This window comes from Lepidochelys kempii, chromosome 10 (assembly GCF_965140265.1).
Source record: "Lepidochelys kempii isolate rLepKem1 chromosome 10, rLepKem1.hap2, whole genome shotgun sequence".
NCBI classification, from domain to species: domain Eukaryota; kingdom Metazoa; phylum Chordata; order Testudines; family Cheloniidae; genus Lepidochelys; species Lepidochelys kempii.
The window spans coordinates 17,123,502-17,143,902 of NC_133265.1; the positions used below are offsets into that span (position 1 = coordinate 17,123,502).

The 20,401-nt window shown below is 41.5% G+C and overlaps 2 protein-coding genes across 11 annotated transcripts in view; one reads left to right on the forward strand and one right to left on the reverse strand.

Annotated features, from left to right (window-relative positions):
* DCUN1D3 (defective in cullin neddylation 1 domain containing 3) overlaps positions 1-8,654 on the forward strand; it is a 32,802-nt gene extending 24,148 nt beyond the window's left edge. For all 4 annotated transcript variants that reach the window (XM_073362237.1, XM_073362238.1, XM_073362236.1 and 1 more), the window contains one exon: positions 435-8,654. In XM_073362237.1, the coding sequence (XP_073218338.1) occupies positions 435-918 (484 nt within the window). In that variant the 3' untranslated portion in view covers positions 919-8,654. The remainder of the gene's footprint in view (positions 1-434) is intronic.
* A 2,268-nt stretch (positions 8,655-10,922) lies between these two features.
* REXO5 (RNA exonuclease 5) overlaps positions 10,923-20,401 on the reverse strand; it is a 33,573-nt gene continuing 24,094 nt past the window's right edge. For 5 of the 7 annotated variants that reach the window (XM_073362224.1, XM_073362226.1, XM_073362225.1 and 2 more), the window contains 8 exons: positions 20,179-20,287; positions 19,580-19,690; positions 19,334-19,471; positions 18,705-18,797; positions 17,241-17,460; positions 16,350-16,552; positions 15,437-15,546; positions 10,923-11,575 (listed from right to left, as the gene is read on the reverse strand). In XM_073362224.1, coding sequence (XP_073218325.1) covers positions 11,506-11,575; positions 15,437-15,546; positions 16,350-16,552; positions 17,241-17,460; positions 18,705-18,797; positions 19,334-19,471; positions 19,580-19,690; positions 20,179-20,287 — 1,054 coding nt within the window. In that variant the 3' untranslated portion in view covers positions 10,923-11,505. Of the gene's footprint in view, positions 12,230-15,436; positions 15,547-16,349; positions 16,553-17,240; positions 17,461-18,704; positions 18,798-19,333; positions 19,472-19,579; positions 19,691-20,178; positions 20,288-20,401 lie in introns of all 7 variants that reach the window. The other 2 variants (XR_012161130.1, XM_073362228.1) reach the window with 2 other exon arrangements.

Consider the following 20,401-nt stretch of genomic DNA (forward strand, 5'->3'; position numbering starts at 1 on the left):
TGGTGGAAAAAACAGACTGAACCTTCACACCTGCCAATCTGGCATTTCTCCAGTGTTAAATTCCCGTAGAGGTAAAGATCAGAGGAAGGTGAAGCATTGCTCGTTCAGGGAGTAGTGAAGGCCACACAGAATAATCCCTTTCAAATGTTCATGGCACCGCAGTGGTGTAATTTACCAGTGCTGCAAACTTGGATTCAAAAGTAATTACAAACTTTTAAAATGCAAATTTCATCCTGAACAGGCTGCTTCGCAGCTCTCACTGCTGACATGTAAATACTTCAGATGAAAGGTGGGTGTGTGCTGAATTTGGCAGTACCTAGCCTTACTAGTCTTATCAAAGGAGGTAAATTTTTGACTTTAACTAGCTATACTCAGATAGGGTTTTATAGTCTGTGTGTGAAGGTACTAACAGATGGTTTTTCTTTTGCTAATAGGAAGGAGTTCTTTGAGGGCTGCAAAGCAATAAATGCGGACAGCATTGATGGCATTTGTTCTAGGTTCCCCAGCCTCTTAAATGAAGCCAAACAAGAAGATAAATTCAAGGATCTGTATCGTTTCACCTTTCAATTTGGCCTGGACTCTGAAGAAGGACAGAGGTCTTTACATCGGGAAATAGCCATTGCCCTTTGGAAGTTAGTCTTCACCCAAAATAACCCCCCTATATTGGACCAGTGGTTAAACTTCCTAATTGAGAACCCCTCAGGAATCAAGGGAATCTCCCGGGACACATGGAACATGTTTCTAAATTTTACTCAGGTGATTGGACCAGACCTTAGCAACTACAGTGAAGATGAGGCCTGGCCTAGTCTCTTTGATACCTTTGTGGAATGGGAAATGGAACGAAGGAAAAAAGAAGAGGAAACCAAATGTATTACATGTTCAGACACAGAGGGTCCGTGTATAGAAGAACAGACTTAACAGCATTTAAGCAGCAGTGACAGAAAGAACCTGTTGCCCTTCATTAAATGTAAACTCTGGACCTTTCTGGAAATTACTGAGGCTCCAGATTTTTCTACTTTACACCTTTCTCTGCCTTGTATTTGAAAGGGCTCTAAAATGCTGTATCATGGTTTAGGCACTTTCTTAATTTTGGTTATACCTTGCCCTGAAATATTTGACCCTGGCTACAAGTTAAAAACAGTTGTCTTTTTTTAAAAAAGATTTCAGATTAGTATAAATCTGACATTTCTTGCACAATGTAGATCTTTTTGTTAGGTTTAAATTAACATTGCTAAATTATACAGTGCCAGATTCAAGTTTTGTATACTACATCTATCAGGGCAGGTCTGTACTGTGTGTAGTGCTGTTTACACTGTTTAAATTTTAGGTTATATTAATTTTAAGGTTTTATACCAACATGAATAGCAGTGTTAACTGCTAGCTACAAATGCATTAATTCCCAGATAAGGCTCTAAAAACAACGTAAGTGACTGCTTTTTGTAATATGGCTAAAACCCATTTTAAGCTAACTCTCAGAAAACATGAGTTCAGGTCATTCTATTTTTGGAGTATTGAACTAAATGTTGGATTTTATTTATGAAAACATACTGTACCTGTCAGTCAACTGAATTGTAGTTAACACTTTGTATCTAAATTAGTTAAGCATCACATGCAAAAGAGCAGTGCTACCTCAGTTTTACTGGAAGGAGACTTCCTTTCTGCTGAAGAGTCATTCATATTTTTATGGTTATGTGAAAATACTTTGGAGCCAAAGGTTCTGCTTCTTATGGCTGTTAAACATTAACAGAAGCGCAAAAGCTGCTTTCAAGGAAAACTGTGGTATGTTAAATCTGCTTTAATTTACACTTGATCTGTATCTTAAGTATGATCAACTTACTTGTCTGGCAAGTGCAGTATATCTGTGTAGGGATGATCTCTTGTATTCATGTTGACAAACCAATTTTTTAACCTATACTTAATTGTTAAAGCATAGTTACACCCCTCCAAATTTTCTGGGGCAACAACAACATTGGCACTCAATGAAAAAGTGAGTTCTTTAATGTGTTCTTAATGACAACACTGTAGACAATTCATTTTTAGTCTGATTTAATAATGTTTAAATAGGACTCAATTTATTGTTTTAAATTACCTGTACTGGGATTATTTGCCTGTTAAGACCTAAAAAGGGAGTTTTATTAACACTGGTTGACATTTTTTTGGTTATTGATGCTACCTTTTTTAATTTTAATATATCAGCTTTTTTATACTTCTTGGTAAAAGGGATAACTGCTGAGGCTTTCTATTAAGCGAAGCATTGGCTCCATATATTTGATACATTTCTATTATACAACTTTATTTTCAGAGTTGTAATTCAGGATCATAAAATGGCTTAAATTAAAAAAAAAAAAAAGGAACTGCTGAGCAATTAGTTCATATTGTCCAATGGTTTTTGTGCTGTAGGGCTCTTTAAAACAAATTGTAAATTGCTACCATGCATCCCAGTGCCCAGGAAGAGCCCCTGCGGACTCTCACAATGGTCACTGCATGCTAGCAAATCCAGTGGCAAGATCTGTTTTGAGATCCTGCATCATTAACAGTGCTTGTGTAATTAAACTAAAGTACATATCTGTTTAAGAAGATATGCTCAAATTACATCTTCTCACCATGATGAGAGGTCAATGTTCTATTTCTTTAGCAAGTGCTGAGTGCATTAGGGATGTGTAAAAATTATGGAAAACTAATGTTGCTCCCATTTCAAGTATAACAGAGGTTGTCAACTTGCAGGAGAAACACAAAATTTAGGACTTGGTTCCTGGTAATTAAATATATGCTGAAGCTTTGTGTACATTTTGTCTGTATACTGGCAAAATCGTCTTAGTGTAGACATTTATACCAGTAAACAGGTGCTTTTGCTGGTATAAGCATTCTGGTTTGGTAAGCAAATTAAGCAAGAGTACTTTTTTGACAGTAAAGCTGTATCTATATTAGGCCCTTTGGTGACACAGCTATGGTTGAGGGTGGTGATGTGAGAAATCGCACCTCAAACCAACATTTCTATGCCAGCAAAACCTTTAAGTGTAGACTGGTCTGAGCATAAATGGAGAAACCCTTTATTTATAACTTTAAGGCTACACATGTATTATGTTAATGATCTAGTATCTTGGTTTTTTTTGTTGGTTTTTTTTGGTTAAATCACTTTACTTCCTCTTAAAAAGAACTTAAAATGTCCAAAGTTTGAAAATTGGTTGCTCATTGTATACTTATTGCATGCACGTAAGTACTGAATTGTGACAGTCATTACTTAATAGACTGTAATGGCTTCAAAGGATTATGGCCTAGAAACTGAAGAGTGGTTTTTAAGGTCTGATCTAAATATGGATTGGGGTACAGAGGAAAATTCTACAGCACACCAAGGGTTAGCCATTAGGTGTAATTCAGGGTGGTTTGCCAAGGCAGGATGGTGACGGTAGTTGTGTGAAAGAGGGGAAATTCCGGTTGAAAAAAAATGCAAACCTGGGTGGCTTGGTGCCATGCTGTTGTAACAAAAGGAAAGCCCTGTTCTATAGTTATTTACTCTACCAGGAATCATTCCAGCCTATTGGATACCAAACACTTATAATGCTAGCCAAATCTATCTTGAAAAAAAGCCATTTATTTTTGTTCTATACTAAATTTCACTTTTGGATTACAAAAGAGAAACAATACAAAAAGTCAAGGTTGGGATTTTAAAACTGATACAAACCCAGGACTACAAAGACTAACAATCTGTTCTTTGCTTGAGTTGTGCAACTTTACACGACAATGTGAGTGACAGTACTTGTTCTGGATTGCCTGACATTTTGATGATCCTAAACATCAAATATAGCTTGCTTTTTAATGCTCACTATATGGGATTGGAGTTTTGTACATGTTTCTGGGAAACCTTTATTAATCCTGGAGCCTCTGAGAGTGTCCTTATTTAATGGTTGAACTGTGAACTTCCACGGAATAGACCAAATATATTCATATTTTTCATAAATATATATAAAATCTTTAAAGTGTAGATTAAGGGTTATAAATGGGCATGATGCTGATGAGATTCTTGAAACCATTAGGATTTCTTTGTGTTGCTGATCTTTAAAAAAGTATAGCTACAACTTGATGATGTTGTGAAACTGCTATATCTTGAGGTAAGTAGCTGCAGAGATATGCATTGCAACTTTGTCATCAACTGGGAAAATGGTCTGATAGCCAAGCTTCGTGTCATTTTATTGCCTTCCTTTCTACACCTAAAGAATGTGACTTATGTAAAAACACTGAGTTTCAGACAGCTACATAGTATTGTGGCTCAGAACACATTTAAAATTTAGTATCCCAAATTAATTGACACTCCATCCTGCAAACTCCTTATTCATGTGAGTAATGCCATTGAGGTCAAATAGGACTAGTTTCGCAAGTAAAGGATCCTTTGCAGGATCATGCACATTTGGTGATGGTCATGAGCGTGACTGAGAATACATTAAATGAGACTAGATGGTGAATATGTGAATCCATTTGCTGCAGGTGCTATTCTAAATGGATTAATATTAGTGCAATTCTACTATACAAACCACAGGAAAATAAAACTAGAAACAATAACTCAGCTTATCACATGTTCTAGGAAATGGTTATAACCCAAGAGAATAGTTCTTGGTATTGACATGAGACGGTCTCAATATGAATATCCCTTTCATTATATTTATATAATGTAAATAAAACTAACCTCTTAGTTTATAAACATTTTATGAAACTGTGTTGAACAAGGAAACTCCATCTCTAGTCTCTGGTGATTAAAGTCACTTCAGCTCTGATATTATGGCAGCTGAAATTATATCCTTCTCATTCATGGCATAGCCTTGTAAGTTTCCAGGTCTTGCAGCTTTGTGTTCTACAGTATGATGTCACAGACAGCCTTAATTAATTGGGTACCAGACTCTACTCCTGGGCTGAATTTTATGGAAAGGTGTGCATGTCTGAGGGCAGAATTTAGCCCTTCATGTTTAAAAATGAACCTCAGACACTACCTAAAGTGTCTTTAAAAAAAATTCTTCAGTTTAGTATTTCATTAAAAGACCAAACACACACACACTGAAGAATATGTACTCTAAATTGCTGTATATGTTTAAAGTTAGGTGTCTGCTTAATTTTGTTGTAGTCAGGCGCGCACACATGCATGTATGTAATAATCTTTCTCTCTCCAAACTATTGACAATATGAATCCAGAGATTCAAATTTCACTCTATAACCGCAATAAAATACATCAGACTGTAAGACAGAAGGCTTTAATTCATTCACCATGTAATACCTGGTTGTTGATCTGTTCTTAGATTTACTGAGTGGTTAAGTGTCACCATTCTTTCCTTCCAAGATTTTATATCCGGATAACTAATCTACTTCATTATATTGACGTTAGGTATTATCTGTCTCCTTAAGTTCACTGCAGTCTTCAAAATACTGCTAGTAATGTGCATGCAGCTTCATTGAATCTTATAAGGGACCATTCCCATGTATCTAAAAAACCCAGAACCATGTCAAACTGCTGAATGAGTTTAGGTCATTCAGGATGTTAGCTATTCTACAATGTTGGAGAAATACAGTGCACTGCAATGCAGTGATCAAAGTCATGCTTGTGGAGTTGGGGTTCCCCTCCGCTCCCATTTGGGCTAGAGTATATCAGTAACAAACAGGCCTTCCCTGGGAGATCAAAAAGCCGTTCCTTAAGAGCGAACAGGGTGGCCTATTCAATTTGTTTCTTAGAATGTGTTAACAACCCACCCAATGCAGTACCATGAGAAATGTTTGTATATTTCATTGCCCTCCTTCCATGTTAGGCTGTAACTCGGGTGGGCAAACTATGGCCTGGGGGCCACATCCAGCCCTTCAGACATTTTAATCCGGCCCTCAAGCTCCCGCCGGGGAGCAGGATCCGGGGCTTGCCCTGCTCTGCGCATGCTATGGCTCTTGGAAGCAGCAGCATGTCTCCCCCCCCCCCCCCCGGCTCCTACGGGTAGAGGCAGCCAGGGGGCTTTGCATGCTGCCCCTGCCCCAAGCGCTGCCCCCACAGCTCCCTTTGGCCTGGAACCATGGCCAACAGGAGCTGCAGGGGTAGCATCTGAGGACGGGGCAGCACCTGAGGACAGGGCAGCACGCTGAGGTGCCTGGCTGCGCCTCTGCGTAGGAGCCAGTGTGGGGAACATGCTGCTGCTTTCAGGAACTGCTTGAGGTAAGTGCCACCTGGAGCCTGTGCCCCGACCCCTTGCCCCAGCCCTGATCCCTCCTGGCCTCTGAACCCCTTGACCCCACCCCTGAGCCCGTACCCCCAGTCCGGAGCCCCCTTCTGCACCCTGAATTCATTTCTGGCCCCATCCCAGAGCCCGCACCCCAACTCCCAATTTTGTGAGCATTCATGGCCCGCTATATAATTTCCATACGCAAATGTGGCTGTCAGGCCAAGAAGTTTGCCCATCCCTGCTGTAACTAGCATTTTAATCAGTTTTGCACCTTCCATTTGTTTGGACCAATTCAGCTTCAATAGCTGTGTCCATTCTCCTGCCTCTCAAGATCAACATGTAATTTTATGTTCAAAGAAAAGCTAAGAAGTTCTTAAATTGTTAGAGATGGTGGCATGCCAGTTTAACTCTTGCTTTGTTTTAATCCGTTTGGATGTTGTCTTCATGAGCCACAATTTATTCCCTCCCATTCAAAATGTACAGCAGAATTGCTCTCTGGGTAAGCCTGATGTAAACGTTACACAGCAGCTAGTGCAGCTATAAGACCATTCTTCCAAACTCAGAGCTGTTGTGGGTTTCCCCCTAGTGAGTATGTAATTCATTTGACCTCTTGCACTATCTGTGAAGAAGCAAAATAAAATAAAAAATTGGGAATTTGTGAAGCAACAGGCTTGAACAGACTAGTTCTGCAAACAGCTTGCCTTAAATGATCTATGGAATTCATAGCAATTCCTCTCTAGTATAGTAATCAACCTTTCTGTCTTCAGTTTTATGTAAGTATAACTGTTTTTTGTACAATTTTTAAGCTCTTACCTTTGCATAGTTGCACTCTTCAAATAAGTTCCCTCTGGATATTTGCAGATAGCTCTATACACAGGCAGAAAAGCATTTTGTCTTTGTTCATGCTAGAACTTTATTTTTCCTTAAATTATATTTTTGGAGCTGAAAGTTACCTGCTGTGGAATACATATTTACTTGAATATTGCCATTTATGCAGAACCAGCACTGAAACTTGTTTTGCTCTCCCTGGTTTACTAAACAGAACAAGTCCTGCATGACAGAAATGACAGATCTGCATGAAATTCCAGCAGAGCTCAAGGCTGGCTGCTGTTACACTTATGGGAATACAGTACTAGCAGTAGAGGACTTTACAGCATAGTGCTTAATATTTTAAGGCTAAAATTTCTAGAGTACCTGTAAACAGTGATCTGAAAAGTGTTTGCTCTTTAAAGGATATTTTAACTATCAGATGATGAATGAAAGGGAAAAAGGGAGGCAGGAGCAGATTAAGGACCTAATCCTGTTTGTTGCTGAGCATCTTCAGTTCCTGGAGAAATTGCTGCTTGAGCTTTTAGGACTGATGCCTAAAGCTGGATATTTGGGATCCATGATGGCTCGTGTGAGGGACTGTAGCAGCAGTGAGTCAGTGTGTGTGAGGGCAAGGTCAAGGAATATTGTCTGGAAGTGGACTGCTGAGTAAAATAGTTTGTAGAGAGCAAGGTTTGTTCTTTTAACATTTAATATTTGGATGGATCTGAGCCCAGCTAAATTTGCCTGTGACAGGAGGAATCTTGTTTATATCGTTTATATACTCCCAGAGAAATAACCTAGATCTGTTCAGCTTTGGACAACTTCATTTGGCTTTCACTCAATCATATGTGAACACAATTGGCTTAATATTTGTTCTCCAGTATCTATGTAACAAGTCAGTGCACTTGATTCCCTTTAAGAGGCATTCCTGCTTAAAACCAGCAGGGAGAGATAAAAAACTTGTCAGAGGAGAACACTCCACCATAGTTACACAGATGGGAATAGTCATAGGATTCATGTTATTGCCTTTGGATTTACCTAAAAGATACCCAATGCCCCATCCAATAGTCTTCTGAGTGTTCGAAAATACTAATATGTTGTGTCTACAGGGCCATGCTTTCTCTCATATATGTATCAGATGTGCCATGCTTGAAATTGGTTGGGATGCATCCTGTTTCATGCTGTTCCTTTTTTTTTTTTTTAAGGGATAGAGCCAATTTGAAACTTTTTATAACATTCGTTCCAGGTACTATACCTGCTGCTTTGAGTCCCCTTGCCGATATTTGTGGTTTTACAGTTACACTTTTTCTCACCAGTTGTTACTGTGCGAACGTCCCACAGAGTGGAAACAGTGAAAGTGCTCTACAAAGTGCTGTCAAATGCACAAAGCAAACAAACTAAGAGATTCTATTTGGTTATAGTAGTCTTGGGTGTGATTTGTTTTTGCTTTTAAGCTGACTGTGTCCCTTATTAAATAAGAGCATTAAATGCAGTCTGGTTTTTCCTTTCTCTAAAAAGCAAGGTATTGGTTTGTCCATTACCAACTTCTTGTAGACCTTGTGCCAGATGTATATTAAATATTTTGGTGCTTTTTTCTAATCTGATCTGCCGTTCATTTACCTGTGAGACTGTAAAAATATTTCTGTATTTAAATTATCCCTTTAAAAAAATTCTTTAGTCACAATGTATTTTGACTACTGTAGCTCTGTAAATGTTTCAAAGCTTCTGGATTTCCTGTATTCCAGTAAGATTTGTGTGTGTGGGGGAAATAGCTACAGAAATTCAATCCACTGGAAAGGGAATTTGCAGCATTGTTCTGTGCATTACTGAACAAATGAACATTTTGGTGTTTACATAATGCACCTTTTGGCTGGTGTTCACTGTTTTGTGTTCAAGCTTTGTACAAATGTCTTATTTAAAGCCGAAGTCCTTTTTACATAAATTTTCAATTAAAAGGGGAAACTTTAATTTTTTTTAATGATTACAAATAGAATTGTTGCCAGCATTATTTGTCATCTCCATAACTTTTCAGACAGGATTCTGGATGTTTACCAACTAAATACTGTCTTCACTATTTGCAATGAAGTGACTGCTCCATTTAATTGCATGATGGAGAAACGAGCCTTTTACTTTGCAGTGCAGGAATCAAAGGCTATGTCCACACTGCAGCTGGGAGGGCACTTTCCAGCGCAAGTAGAAAGACCGTGCGTTAGCATGCTAGCTCGAGCAGAGCTAAAACTGCATTGTGGCCACAGTGGGACAGACAGTGGCTCAGGCTAGCTGCCGGAGTATGTACCCAATGGTTTGGGCCAATTGGTACTCGGGCAGCTAGTCTGAGCTGCTGCTCATGTCACTGTGGCCGCACTATTTTTAGTGCATTAGCTGGAGGAGAGCTAACGTGTATAGGTCTACCTGTGCTAGGAAGTGCTATCCTAGCTGCAGTGTCAACATACACCAAAGCATGGCTGGGTACAGCCAGCTATCAGTGGGGCCTCTATTTCCAAACAGTTCAGTCCAGCTCCCATTGGAGTCAGAATCTTGCTATTGATCTCAGTGGGAGCCAGATCAGTCTGTCATAGATTGGTCACCTGGCATCTTCTTCCCCTCCTATATTAAAATATGATGCAGCAGAGAAGTTGGGCCAAGGTCTGCTTGGAGTGGGGGATGGGATCCCAGGCAGGGAGCCAGTTTCAGCCATCTGATTCTCATGCTGCCGCTCCCCTGGTTTGGCTCTGTGTGTTCATCTAGATGTGTAGTGTTGGCAGCCTGGGGCTCCAACTCATCTGGAGGGGAGGGCATTCCATGTTCAATAATGTCCTTAGGGATATACTTCAGGAGTTCATAGTTTCTTCAATCCACAGCAGATCTCCCACTGATGTTAGTGAGAGCTTTGCATAGAGACTGCCAACAGTAGAGTCCTTGTCGTAATTAAACTTGTTGCTGTTTATTTGGCACCTTTGTCACATTCAGTATTGCTTCCCCTTTAGGCCACTGCTCTTTCTTTCCTTCTTTCAACAAATCCTGTCTGTACGTCTGGCATCCCAGGTATCTTCACTGATAGTTCTATGGTATTAATGCTTTCAGCTGACCCACAGAGGAGAGTTCCACCAGTCAAAGCACTGCCAATTCAGGAGGTACAGAAGGGGACAGAACTGCTTAATGGACAGTGGGAATCTTGCTTTTTCTTTCCTCTTAGCACAGACAATGGCTCTATTAATTGTTTTTGTTGGCACTTCCTTGGATGTATCAAGGTAGAGTGTAACTCACCTGATGAGTAACTTGAATTCCGTTGTCCCTGTGGAAAAATGGTGAGTGGGATGTGGTGGGGGGTGTTCTTCTAGCGCCATTGATTATTTTGGCCTGTCCTTAATCATGGCTTTACAACTGAATGCCTCTTCTCAGGACTGTGAGAGAGGAGAATTAATCAGACTGAACTCTTTCTAAAGTCACTTTCTCCAAACCATGCACACTTAACTGCTTTCTCTTACTGGAAAAAATGTTCCTCTTTCTACTGGAGCATTACTGTCAAATGAGATCTTGTTTAGTTTTTTGGGGGTCCTGATTTACTAACAGTTAGCAGCAACTAGTTAACCTGTGAGGACATAAAGCAAGCCATGATGGGGCGGGGAAATTATTTGTATCCTGCTAAAGACAGACCAACATCCTCTGCTCTCAGATATGAAACTTCCTCCAAAGCTGGGCCTAACCCAAAAGGTTACAATGCTGTTCCTCCTGCCTAGGAAAGTCTGCTGCTCTTTACCACTTTATGTAGGTGTGGGGTCCTGGTTTCCTATCTTCTGCCCAGTTTAACCTCATCATTATGCCTATGTGAATTTCACCCGTTAAGTACTTTTTCTTTGCTCCTGCTGCAGCCTGAGTTGTAATTTTTCCTCTTATGAGGAAAAAAGTGGAAATAGCCCAAGATGTGAATCATACTTTTATCTTCCCAAGGGCAAAGTAAAGTACTTTTCTATGCAGTACACAGCTACTTCATTGACACTGAAAAGCATAACACACCATCTATAATAGACTTAACATGAAATGTTAATTGAGGCCCAATTTCCAGAAGGCTCCACAACACCAATGTAGAGCTTCTACAACCACAAAGAAGCTTTCTGGGGGACAGATGTACATTAATTTTGCACAGTGCGTCTGTCAAGAAGAGGCCAAGTTAAGTGGAAACAGCCCAGCTGACAAGTATCCTTACAAGCCCTTTACAGACTTAAGCCACCTCTAGATAGGGGCCATTCAGCTTCTAGAAAAATGGACCACCGTGGCTTACCACGTTTGCCTTGGCAGTATCTGTGCACACAGAGCTCACTAAGCTGGCTCCCAGCCAGCCAAAAGTACCAAAGATAGAAGCATTAATAGAAGAAAGGTTTGCTGCACTAACCATTTTGAATTTTTATTTTTAAATGTTAAAAAAGTACATGGGCAGAGCCTATTGTTCTTGGGGGACAGAATTAATTTAAAAAAGCCTTAAAAGACGTTTGTAGAACCTGGCAGTCTAACAGGCACTGTTCCTGCTTTCTTCCTTTATTCCCATCAGACCAAGGCCAGAGAATGATCCATAAACACTGCAACATAAAGGAGAGAAATCTGTTACTTCTGTTCTTCAGAGCAAATGGTCAGTTGCAGTAAGCTCGCAGCTAATCAACATTCATCATGATGACCCCAGCTAGCTTCAAGAGGCTGAAAACTAGGCTGTGGTATTGTAGGGAGCTAGGCAGATTTACCCAAGAAAAGCTGTAGTGTATTCTTTATAACAATAAAATGTATTTGGGGCTAGATTCTCCCTTAGGTGGGAAAGGAGGGTCAACGCTCCTTGGTATGAGAGGAAACTTCTCCCAAGACTGGACAGTGACTCCATTCTCTGGAGCTAGGGGATACGCTGAGAGTCATGGTCTAAGGCTGCCATTCGGTCCTTGCTGGTGGAGCTACCTCCCACAGCCTGTTCTGCCAATGGGTCTGATCCTTGCAGCAGGCACCCTTGTTCGGGACCACTGGTTGCCTTCTCCCTTTGCTGTGCATGGGACCCAGCAGGAACTAACAGTTTGGAACTAGTGAGACTGTCATGTGCAGGGTTGAGGGGGGAAACGTGACAGGGAGAGTGAATCCAACCTCGAGTCTGGACCCTGCAGTAGGTTTCTCAGGGGGGCCATGTACAAAGAGCCCTTTTCTACACTCCTCCACTTGAGCTCTGATGAGTAATTAGGGAAAAAGGATGTGGTCTTCATCAGCAAATCACATAGAGGAGAAAATACAGCCATTAATTCACAGCTGCCCACAAGCAAATGCTCTCTACAACCCCAGGCTTATCTGCAGCAAAATGACTGCTTATACCCATAAACCCGCCTTCAAACATGATTCTACACCCAGGGTTTATGATCAAAGGACAGAGAAGAGAATTCAAAAATAGAGACTACAGAGGCTTATCCCAAAGTTCAGGCTTCCCCCAGGCCCAATTAGATAATATGGCATTCCATGTTGAGCTGAGCAAAAAATACACTTGCACTAGACTGCATATACCAACTGCTGGAGCAGGCTGAAAGAAAGACCGCACTGTGACTCCCTTGCTGGCACTCTGAACGGCCAAACCAGTCTATTTAGTACACAAAGGGGCTGATATGCAATTGAATAATAAATTGTGATATTACAGCAAGGTGATGCAGGATATCTTCACGCAATAAACAGAGCTACAAAACTAAAACAAGATATCATTGGAGCTAGCCAGTCTCCTTACTGTTACCATATAGCTGAATGAACAACCAATATATTATTAGTCAATTTATGTGACAGGGTAAGCCACTTTGCTCAAGTCAGGGCTATGTGAGCATTAAGGTAAGGGCCATACCAAAACTGGACGGAATGAAGTAAATTGCATCTGTGCTCCTGGTTAAGGACCCGATTAGAGGCAACAGACTACCCAAGATAGAGCAGCAATGTCAACAGGACCCATGTGATCCATCCTGACTCAAGTAACCAGAGTCAACAGAAGCAAGACTGTACTGTTTTGGTACTGTTGTAATATGTTCTATTTTACCCTGCATTAAGTGTTAACGGAGCGAGCAAACACCAGCAGAACTGCAATCCATGAGCTGCGTAAGATGCTCAGGCAAGTGAGGATATTCAGGGGTTAGAGCACTATCCTAGAACTTGGGAGACAAGGGGTTCAATTCCTTGCTCCCCCCAGAGTTCCTGTGGGACGTCAGGCAAGTCACTTGGCCTCTCTAGACCTCTGCTCTCTATCTGTAAAATGGAGATAATCCTCCCAGTGGTGATGTGAAGATAAAGATGGTCAGGTCAGCCGTGTAGCCAAGTGGAGGGAACAGGGGAGGCGATCCAAAAGAAAGGCGCCACCCACTGCGGTGCTTTTACTCAGCCGGCGGCGCTCCCTCACTCACACCGGGTGTCTTCAGCGGCACTGAAGGTCGCGCCGCCGAAGACCCGGAGCGAGTGACGGTCGCGCCGCCACAGACCCGGAGCGAGTGACGGTCGCGCCGCCGAAGACCCGGAGCGAGTGACGGTCGCGCCGCCGAAGACCCGGAGCGAGTGACGGTCGCGCCGCCGAAGACCCGGAGCGAGTGACGGTCGCGCCGCCGAAGACCCGGAGCGAGTGACGGTCCCGCCGCCACAGACCCGGAGCGCCACCAGGTGAGTAAAAGCGCCACAGCAGGTGGCCCTAACCCTAACCCGTTCCCTCAGAGGAATATTGACAAGGTGCCACTTGTGCTCAGTGGGGGAGTGGCCGCTGCCCCGCACCCCCCCAGCTACGCTACTGGGTCAGACACTCAGGTACTATGTTGATGGGGGCCATAAAAGTACTTTAGGCCACAACTATGTGCAGCCCTGATCTAAATTCATTTTTCTGAAGTCCAAGTTAAACCCAAGTATGTATTTGTCCCAGTATCACTCTGGCAGAGAATAACCTTCAGGGACAGCTGTTTGGTATGGAAGATGGTGCAAACACATCATTGACAGCACACCGATCTCTTTACTTTCAAAACCTCTTTCACAGATGGTATAGAGCATTCATGGTCAGACAGGCAAGAGGTCATTCAGAGAAGTCTCTGACCCATTTACTTTCACTGTATGCCCTTTTTTCTTATATAAGAAAAAGTAAATATTAAATGTTCTCTGCATCTCCACGAAATAATCATGCCTTTTCTATTGAAGATGAATGAAAGCCAAGAACATAACTGAACAAAATGGTCCAATCTCTATCTGAATGGAATAGGGGGATGGTGAATTAGCTCTGGAGTGGAGGGAAGATTTAACTGAAATAAGTACATAGCCAAGGTCTCTGGCTAACAAAAGTGAAGTTTGAATGCACCTGAATTTTTCTAATTCATAATATCAAGTTACCATTCTAAGTAGTTTGAAATTCATTACATAGCCTGTTTAGAATGCTGAAAACCCATCATCTAACAGCACCCTAAAAACTGGCTTTGAGAACACATGGAGCCTTTCAAGTCCAGTATGTCCTGTTACCACTCGATAGGTATTCAATAGCTTAGGAAGAATACACTGGTTATAAAATCATAGAAATGTACTGGAAGGGACCTCATTATGTCATCTAGTCCAGTCCCCTTCTCTGAGGCAGGACTACATTTTATCTAAGCCATCCCTGACAGGAGTTTGTCTAACCTGTTCTTAAAAATCTCCAATGATGGAGATTCCACAACCTCCGTCGGTAATTTGTTCCAGTGCTTAACTCGTATGTTTTTCCTAATGTCTACTCTAACCTAAATCTTCCTTGGTGCAATTTAAGCCTGTTGCTTCATGTCCTATCCATAGTGGTAAAGGAGGACAATTTATCACCCTCCTCTACTCACTAGATGTGGTCCCAAGTCAAAGATGAAGCATATAAGTAAGGACGGTGTAAGGAAGTGCGCACACCTGCTGCCTGGGCTGTAGCTGTTATATGTATAAATGCAGGACTACAGTTTCCAGAGGTGCCAACCTGGCCCTTTACGGGAGTGCTTGAAACTCATTACTAGCAAGACTGGAGGGCATGAAACTACATTCATTTAAAATAGGACGGGGTGGGAGAAGAAACCCGTAACAAAGACAGCAAGGCAAGTGAAGGATGACAACTGAAATGAGAAGAATTTCCTTGGCAGTTTAGCAAATTGCGGTATAGAGGCCTAATCTGAGCCTCCAACATATCACAATTGGTTTCAATGCTCTGGCTCAACTAGAAGTTATAGGCCTGATGCAGTATTTACTGAATAAAATTTTATCCAGTATGCATATTATGCAAGAAGTCAAACTAGATGATCCTCATAATCCCTTCTGTCTTTACAAGCTATGATTCTATGAAGAATCCCCTCCGCCCCCCTTGTCCAGTGTTAAATTTCATTGTAATGCAGGAAATACTAACTTGCTTGGCAATACGTTGTTCTCTGGCTACTTTGAAAACTATTTGTAAATATTACCTGTTCACACCTGGCAACAGAACGACACAAAGTGTATTATTCTCCAGACTTCTATAAAGCTTTTTGATACTGCGGTCTAACTTCTTCAGCTTTTTCCTTATGTCTTGCTCCTGTGTAGAATGGGAACAAAATGGTACTAGTATTAGATGCGATTGTCCTAGGTTTTATCAGCAATTCAAGTATGACTGCTGTCTTAAAAGCAGCTGGACTCAGTTCCTACTGGATGTGAATGTACAACATGCAAACCAGCAATCTTTTGTTGGCAGTCTCTGTGACCAGTGTCTGAATGGCCATGAATAGATAGTTGGTACCTTATCTTGTCATTCCTAGGTGGTCTCTCCAGGTTGGAGTTGAAGCATGGCGACTGGGAAGCTGCGGGGAATCATAGGACTGTTGCAAACTGATTTGCAATTTTATCAAGTAAAGATTATTTGTTCTTTTCTTCGAGGTACTCAACCATGGAGATCCCCATCAATCTATACTCTTTATTAACAGCCATTCCCATTGCATGTGACCCCCTCTTTTTCATGTTTCTCCCCATATATTTTATTTTAACACTGGGTCTTTTTGCTTTTGAAAAATGTAGGTCTCTGCTTCCTGTGTAGCATGCATTCTGCTGAAACGAATTGCACTGGTCTTTTGAATGTCTGTTTAACAGATTCTATACTAAAACATGTAACACATTCCATCTTTAAGCCGCTTTACAAATATTAATTCATTCTTAACCACCCCTCTGCCCCAGAAGGTAAATCCATTCTATAGACAGGAATCTGAAGTTAAAAATTTTGTCCAAAGCCATAGAAGGTCAGTGTCTGACCTATGATTGGGAAGTCTGGTTTCCCAGCTCCCAGAGCTGTACTCATTCCACTCTACCTTGCCTTATGATTTATTGTGACAAAGATATTTAACTCACAGAGGTAGATAGTTGTTCCTTTTTTATGTGTAGGATGTGATGTACCAGCTGAATAGGCTTCCCATCATTATAGTCCATGTGACAAATCCATCTGTGGAGGTGGCTAGAAGTGAGAGCTTTCCTACTTTGCAGTTGGCTGCCTTTAGCTCCTTGCCTGTTTATATCTTGAAGAGCCTCTTGTGCACTTTCTGAGGTTTGAAACTCTTTAAAGAAAAAAGAAAAACAAAACCAAGTACCCTAGGTCAGTAGTCATAGTTCAGAAAGCAAGTGCTACTCTGCTTTCTCAGCACCCATAGGGCAAAGCTATGGCATATGGGAGACTAGGTCTAGAGTCACTGTTGTAGCACAGTCTCACAAGGGGATTATTGTCTTCTGCTTCAATCTAAGCGTCGGACTCTACAGAGCCACAGGTTCAAATTCCAGTGGAGTTTGTTCAGCATTTCAGCTATCCCTGGGTTGGTCAGCTGAATTCAATACAGCTTACTGGCTGGATGTCCTTTTAGATGAGACCATAAACAGAGTTCCTGACAAACAAGCCACGGCACTTTGTCAGATTGCAGCCTGCATGGCAGCCATCTTCTACCCCCGAGGAATTTCAGTGCTGGAGTGGATATGTAGTTTGAGAAGCACTTCGGGACTCCCCTAGATGCAGGAGCTATTAATATCTAAAGTAGTATTAATTTTTTAAAAACTCCTGTAAGTTTAAAGCAAAATGTAGCTACATGGGTGATAGGGATTAGGCAGCTGGCTAGAAACCATCCAATGGCAACGCATAGTGTCACCTTACTCTGAGCTACAGGGAGTATAGTCCCACTAACTTCAACAGGAGGCCCAGGTGAGAAGTGTCTGCAAAATTAGGCCTATTGGGTGTCGTGTGCTACATTTACTTACTCAGGAAACAGTAATTTCTGTGCTTCCCACTTTTGAGATCCCTAGGCCAGAAAAGAGCTTGCAGGTCTTTCAAATGACTGAATTTCTCTTGCAAGTCTGTATCAGTTAGGGTTTTCTTCACCCCCGCCACATAAATCACACCTTCATTTTCAATATCCATTTCTAGCTCTTTTATCAGCATGTCACAGTCTAGCATCATCACAGTGACGGGTCTCTGAACCTGGGAGTATCAAATGGAAATATATGTAACATTCCAGTCTGAGCTGTTTTAGGGACTATGGGTCTCAGGAATTCTACCTTCTATTTACAAATTACATTTTTTTCCCCAGAAATCTGACAAACAAGTTTGTCTAAAGAAAACGAATGCAGCTGCACTTCTCTAAACATTCCTTGGGTTATGTACATCTACCTAGAGGGGTTAAGGTCACTAGCTGAGCCAATTAACTCCCCAGGCTGCACCTGGAGGAGGAGCCAGGGAGCAGGGATTAATTAGATGAGGCTCAGCTGGATGGGAACAGAAAGGGCCTGTACAAAGCCCAGGAGTTGAGAGTAACTAGGGGCTGCAGAGAAACAGAATACCATCAACCCTGGGGGGAGTGTTTGGCACTATAGAGGGTAGTGCACAGTTACTCCCTGGGAGGAGGGTGTTTGGGCTGGAGAAGGGGAGAGAGCCAGAAAAGTAGGAAAGGCTATAGGATAGGGCAGACCTAGGCTGCTGATGAGAGGGCCCTGGGACTGGAATCCAGCGTAGAGGGCGGGCCTAGGTTCCCCTTACCAGTCACTGGGGAAGTGGCACAGAGCAGGCAATGGAAGCAGACTGCCTGGGACAGTTTGTGCTAAAGATTTTGATACCCCAGAAGGGGGAAACATGCATGGTGACCTTGCTGGTGGGCCACATCATGAAGAAGGAGCACCTGCAGAGACAAGCTGAGCAACCACCAAAGCAGCACGCAGCACCTGGAAGGCACTAATCCACCAGAACAGCCAGGAGGTGGCATCCCTAGCAGTGAGTGGACCCCATCATGGGCAGATAATCTTAAATGCATCGCTTATAATTAGATGGTAAGAATCTAGTACAAGGAATTACTGACTATATACCATTTTAATAGATAACCAGGTCTAGACATAGTAAGATTGAGACTAGGGTGCCACGGCAACCTTAACTAATACAGTCATTGAGGACATCTAGCAATCTGAACCCTAAGGAGGGTTTACATTCAGAACATAGGACTGGGTTCTTACACTGACGTGCTGTACAATCTAGGGGAAGTCACAACCTTTCTGTAACCAAAACTCTCCATCTGTAAAATGGTTTTAATTACTTCTGTAAACTTTACAGGTGTTGTGAGGTCTAGTTCATTAATGCTAATAACATTCTTTGAGATCCTTTGATGAAAAAGGCTATAAAAGTACTTCATGTCCTATGCTGAACAAAATTCAGGCTTTTAGCACGTGCTTATATACCTTAATGTGGGACCCTGCAACATCAGCTCCATTTAGACTTTCCATAGCAAGTTGAGCGGCTTCTAATACTTCATACTGGATACAGATGTGGGGCTTTTAAAAGGAAGAATATTACGCTGAGTCTTCTACTACAATTATAGCATCCCTCTCCTTTCACAAATAAGTATTTATCACGTTGTTGGAAAATATCCTAAGAAGCCTTTTATATTCTATATGTAATACTTTAAACACACAGCATTAAATAGGATGTTTCATTGCTTTAACTTAACTCCCAACCCATGGTTTTGCCATTAAGGGCCTTAATGCTCTTCCCTCCACTAAGGAGAGAAAATCTCCATTGCCCCAGCATAAGGCTTCTTATCCTGGACTCTTATGCTACAGTTTCTTTGAAAGACCAGTCTTTTAGCTAGTAGCACAATAAAGGTGGAGTTAAACCATACTGGCTGTTTACAATAGCATTTCCACAATGCGTTCTTGGTGGTGCTGACTGCACTGCCAAACAAGCAGACCAATCCATGGTTTAAGTTGTCCTGTCTCCATCCCTCCACTGAGCCACATCTCCTAGTAAAACTAAACAATGACTTTGTATGTCAGCAAGTTAACACAGTTAAAAGGATTCTGTTATTCACCTGGTGTGTTTCAGTGAGCACAGTAAGTGATTGGATAGGACCACACTTCTTAAATTCTCTCCTTAAAGACTTCAGGCAAAAGTCTTTATCAAATGGACCCGCATAGACAGTCAGCATGTCAGCTAGCTGGATTCTCATCTACAGGAATACAAGTTAGTGCAGGGATTTTACAAAACAAAGAATCTGAAAAGTCCTGGGTCCCTCTCCAAGCTCAGCCTTAAAGAATGTTCTAAGATATAGCTTTACCTTTTCACAAACTTCAGCAACAAGGTCTGGTGCATCATGCGCTGAACGCAAAGTGAACTGAATGACACTGAATGAGGACAGAGGAACTTCTTGTATAGCTCTTTTAAGTATCTACCCGGGGGAAAAAATTCACACAGTGAATTGGTCAAGGTGTGCAGTCAAGTGGTTAAAGCAGGGGACAGCAAATAAGAACTTTTTTAGTTTCTAATTCCCAACTTTCCCTCTCGTTCTGTGGGTGACCTTGGGCAAGTCACTTCACCTATTTGTAGTTCCTGTTTACTTGCCCATAAAATGGGCATATTTCAGGACAATACAGGATCAAAATGTATTTCCAAAGATGACAAAACTGATTCATCCAAGGAAGCATTAAGACTGTTGCTGACATTTAGCATTTTAGGTTACTCAACTATTTTAAACGCAAAAAAACACTCAAGAATGTGTAGAACTTCTATTTCTTAGATACATATTTATTACAATCTGTTCTAAAAAGAAAAGGAGTACTTGTGGCACCTTAGAGACTAACCAATAGTACTCCTTTTCTTTTTGCGAATACAGACTAACACGGCTGTTACTCTGAAATCTGTTCTAAGTTCACTTACCTGTTTGTTTGAAGTGCTCAGACTGTTCTGACACAAGCCAGAGGAGGCTAGTTCCTTTCTGCTCAAAAGGAGAGTTTTTTGGCCAGTAGCATTCAAATGGTCTAAAAAACTAAGAGAGTCATGGTAAATATCAACTCCTCTTTAAAACTAACTCTTAGTTTACACTGAATTAGAAACCTTTGAGAAAATATTTGTTAAAGAAAAATGCTACAGTTCTCCTTGG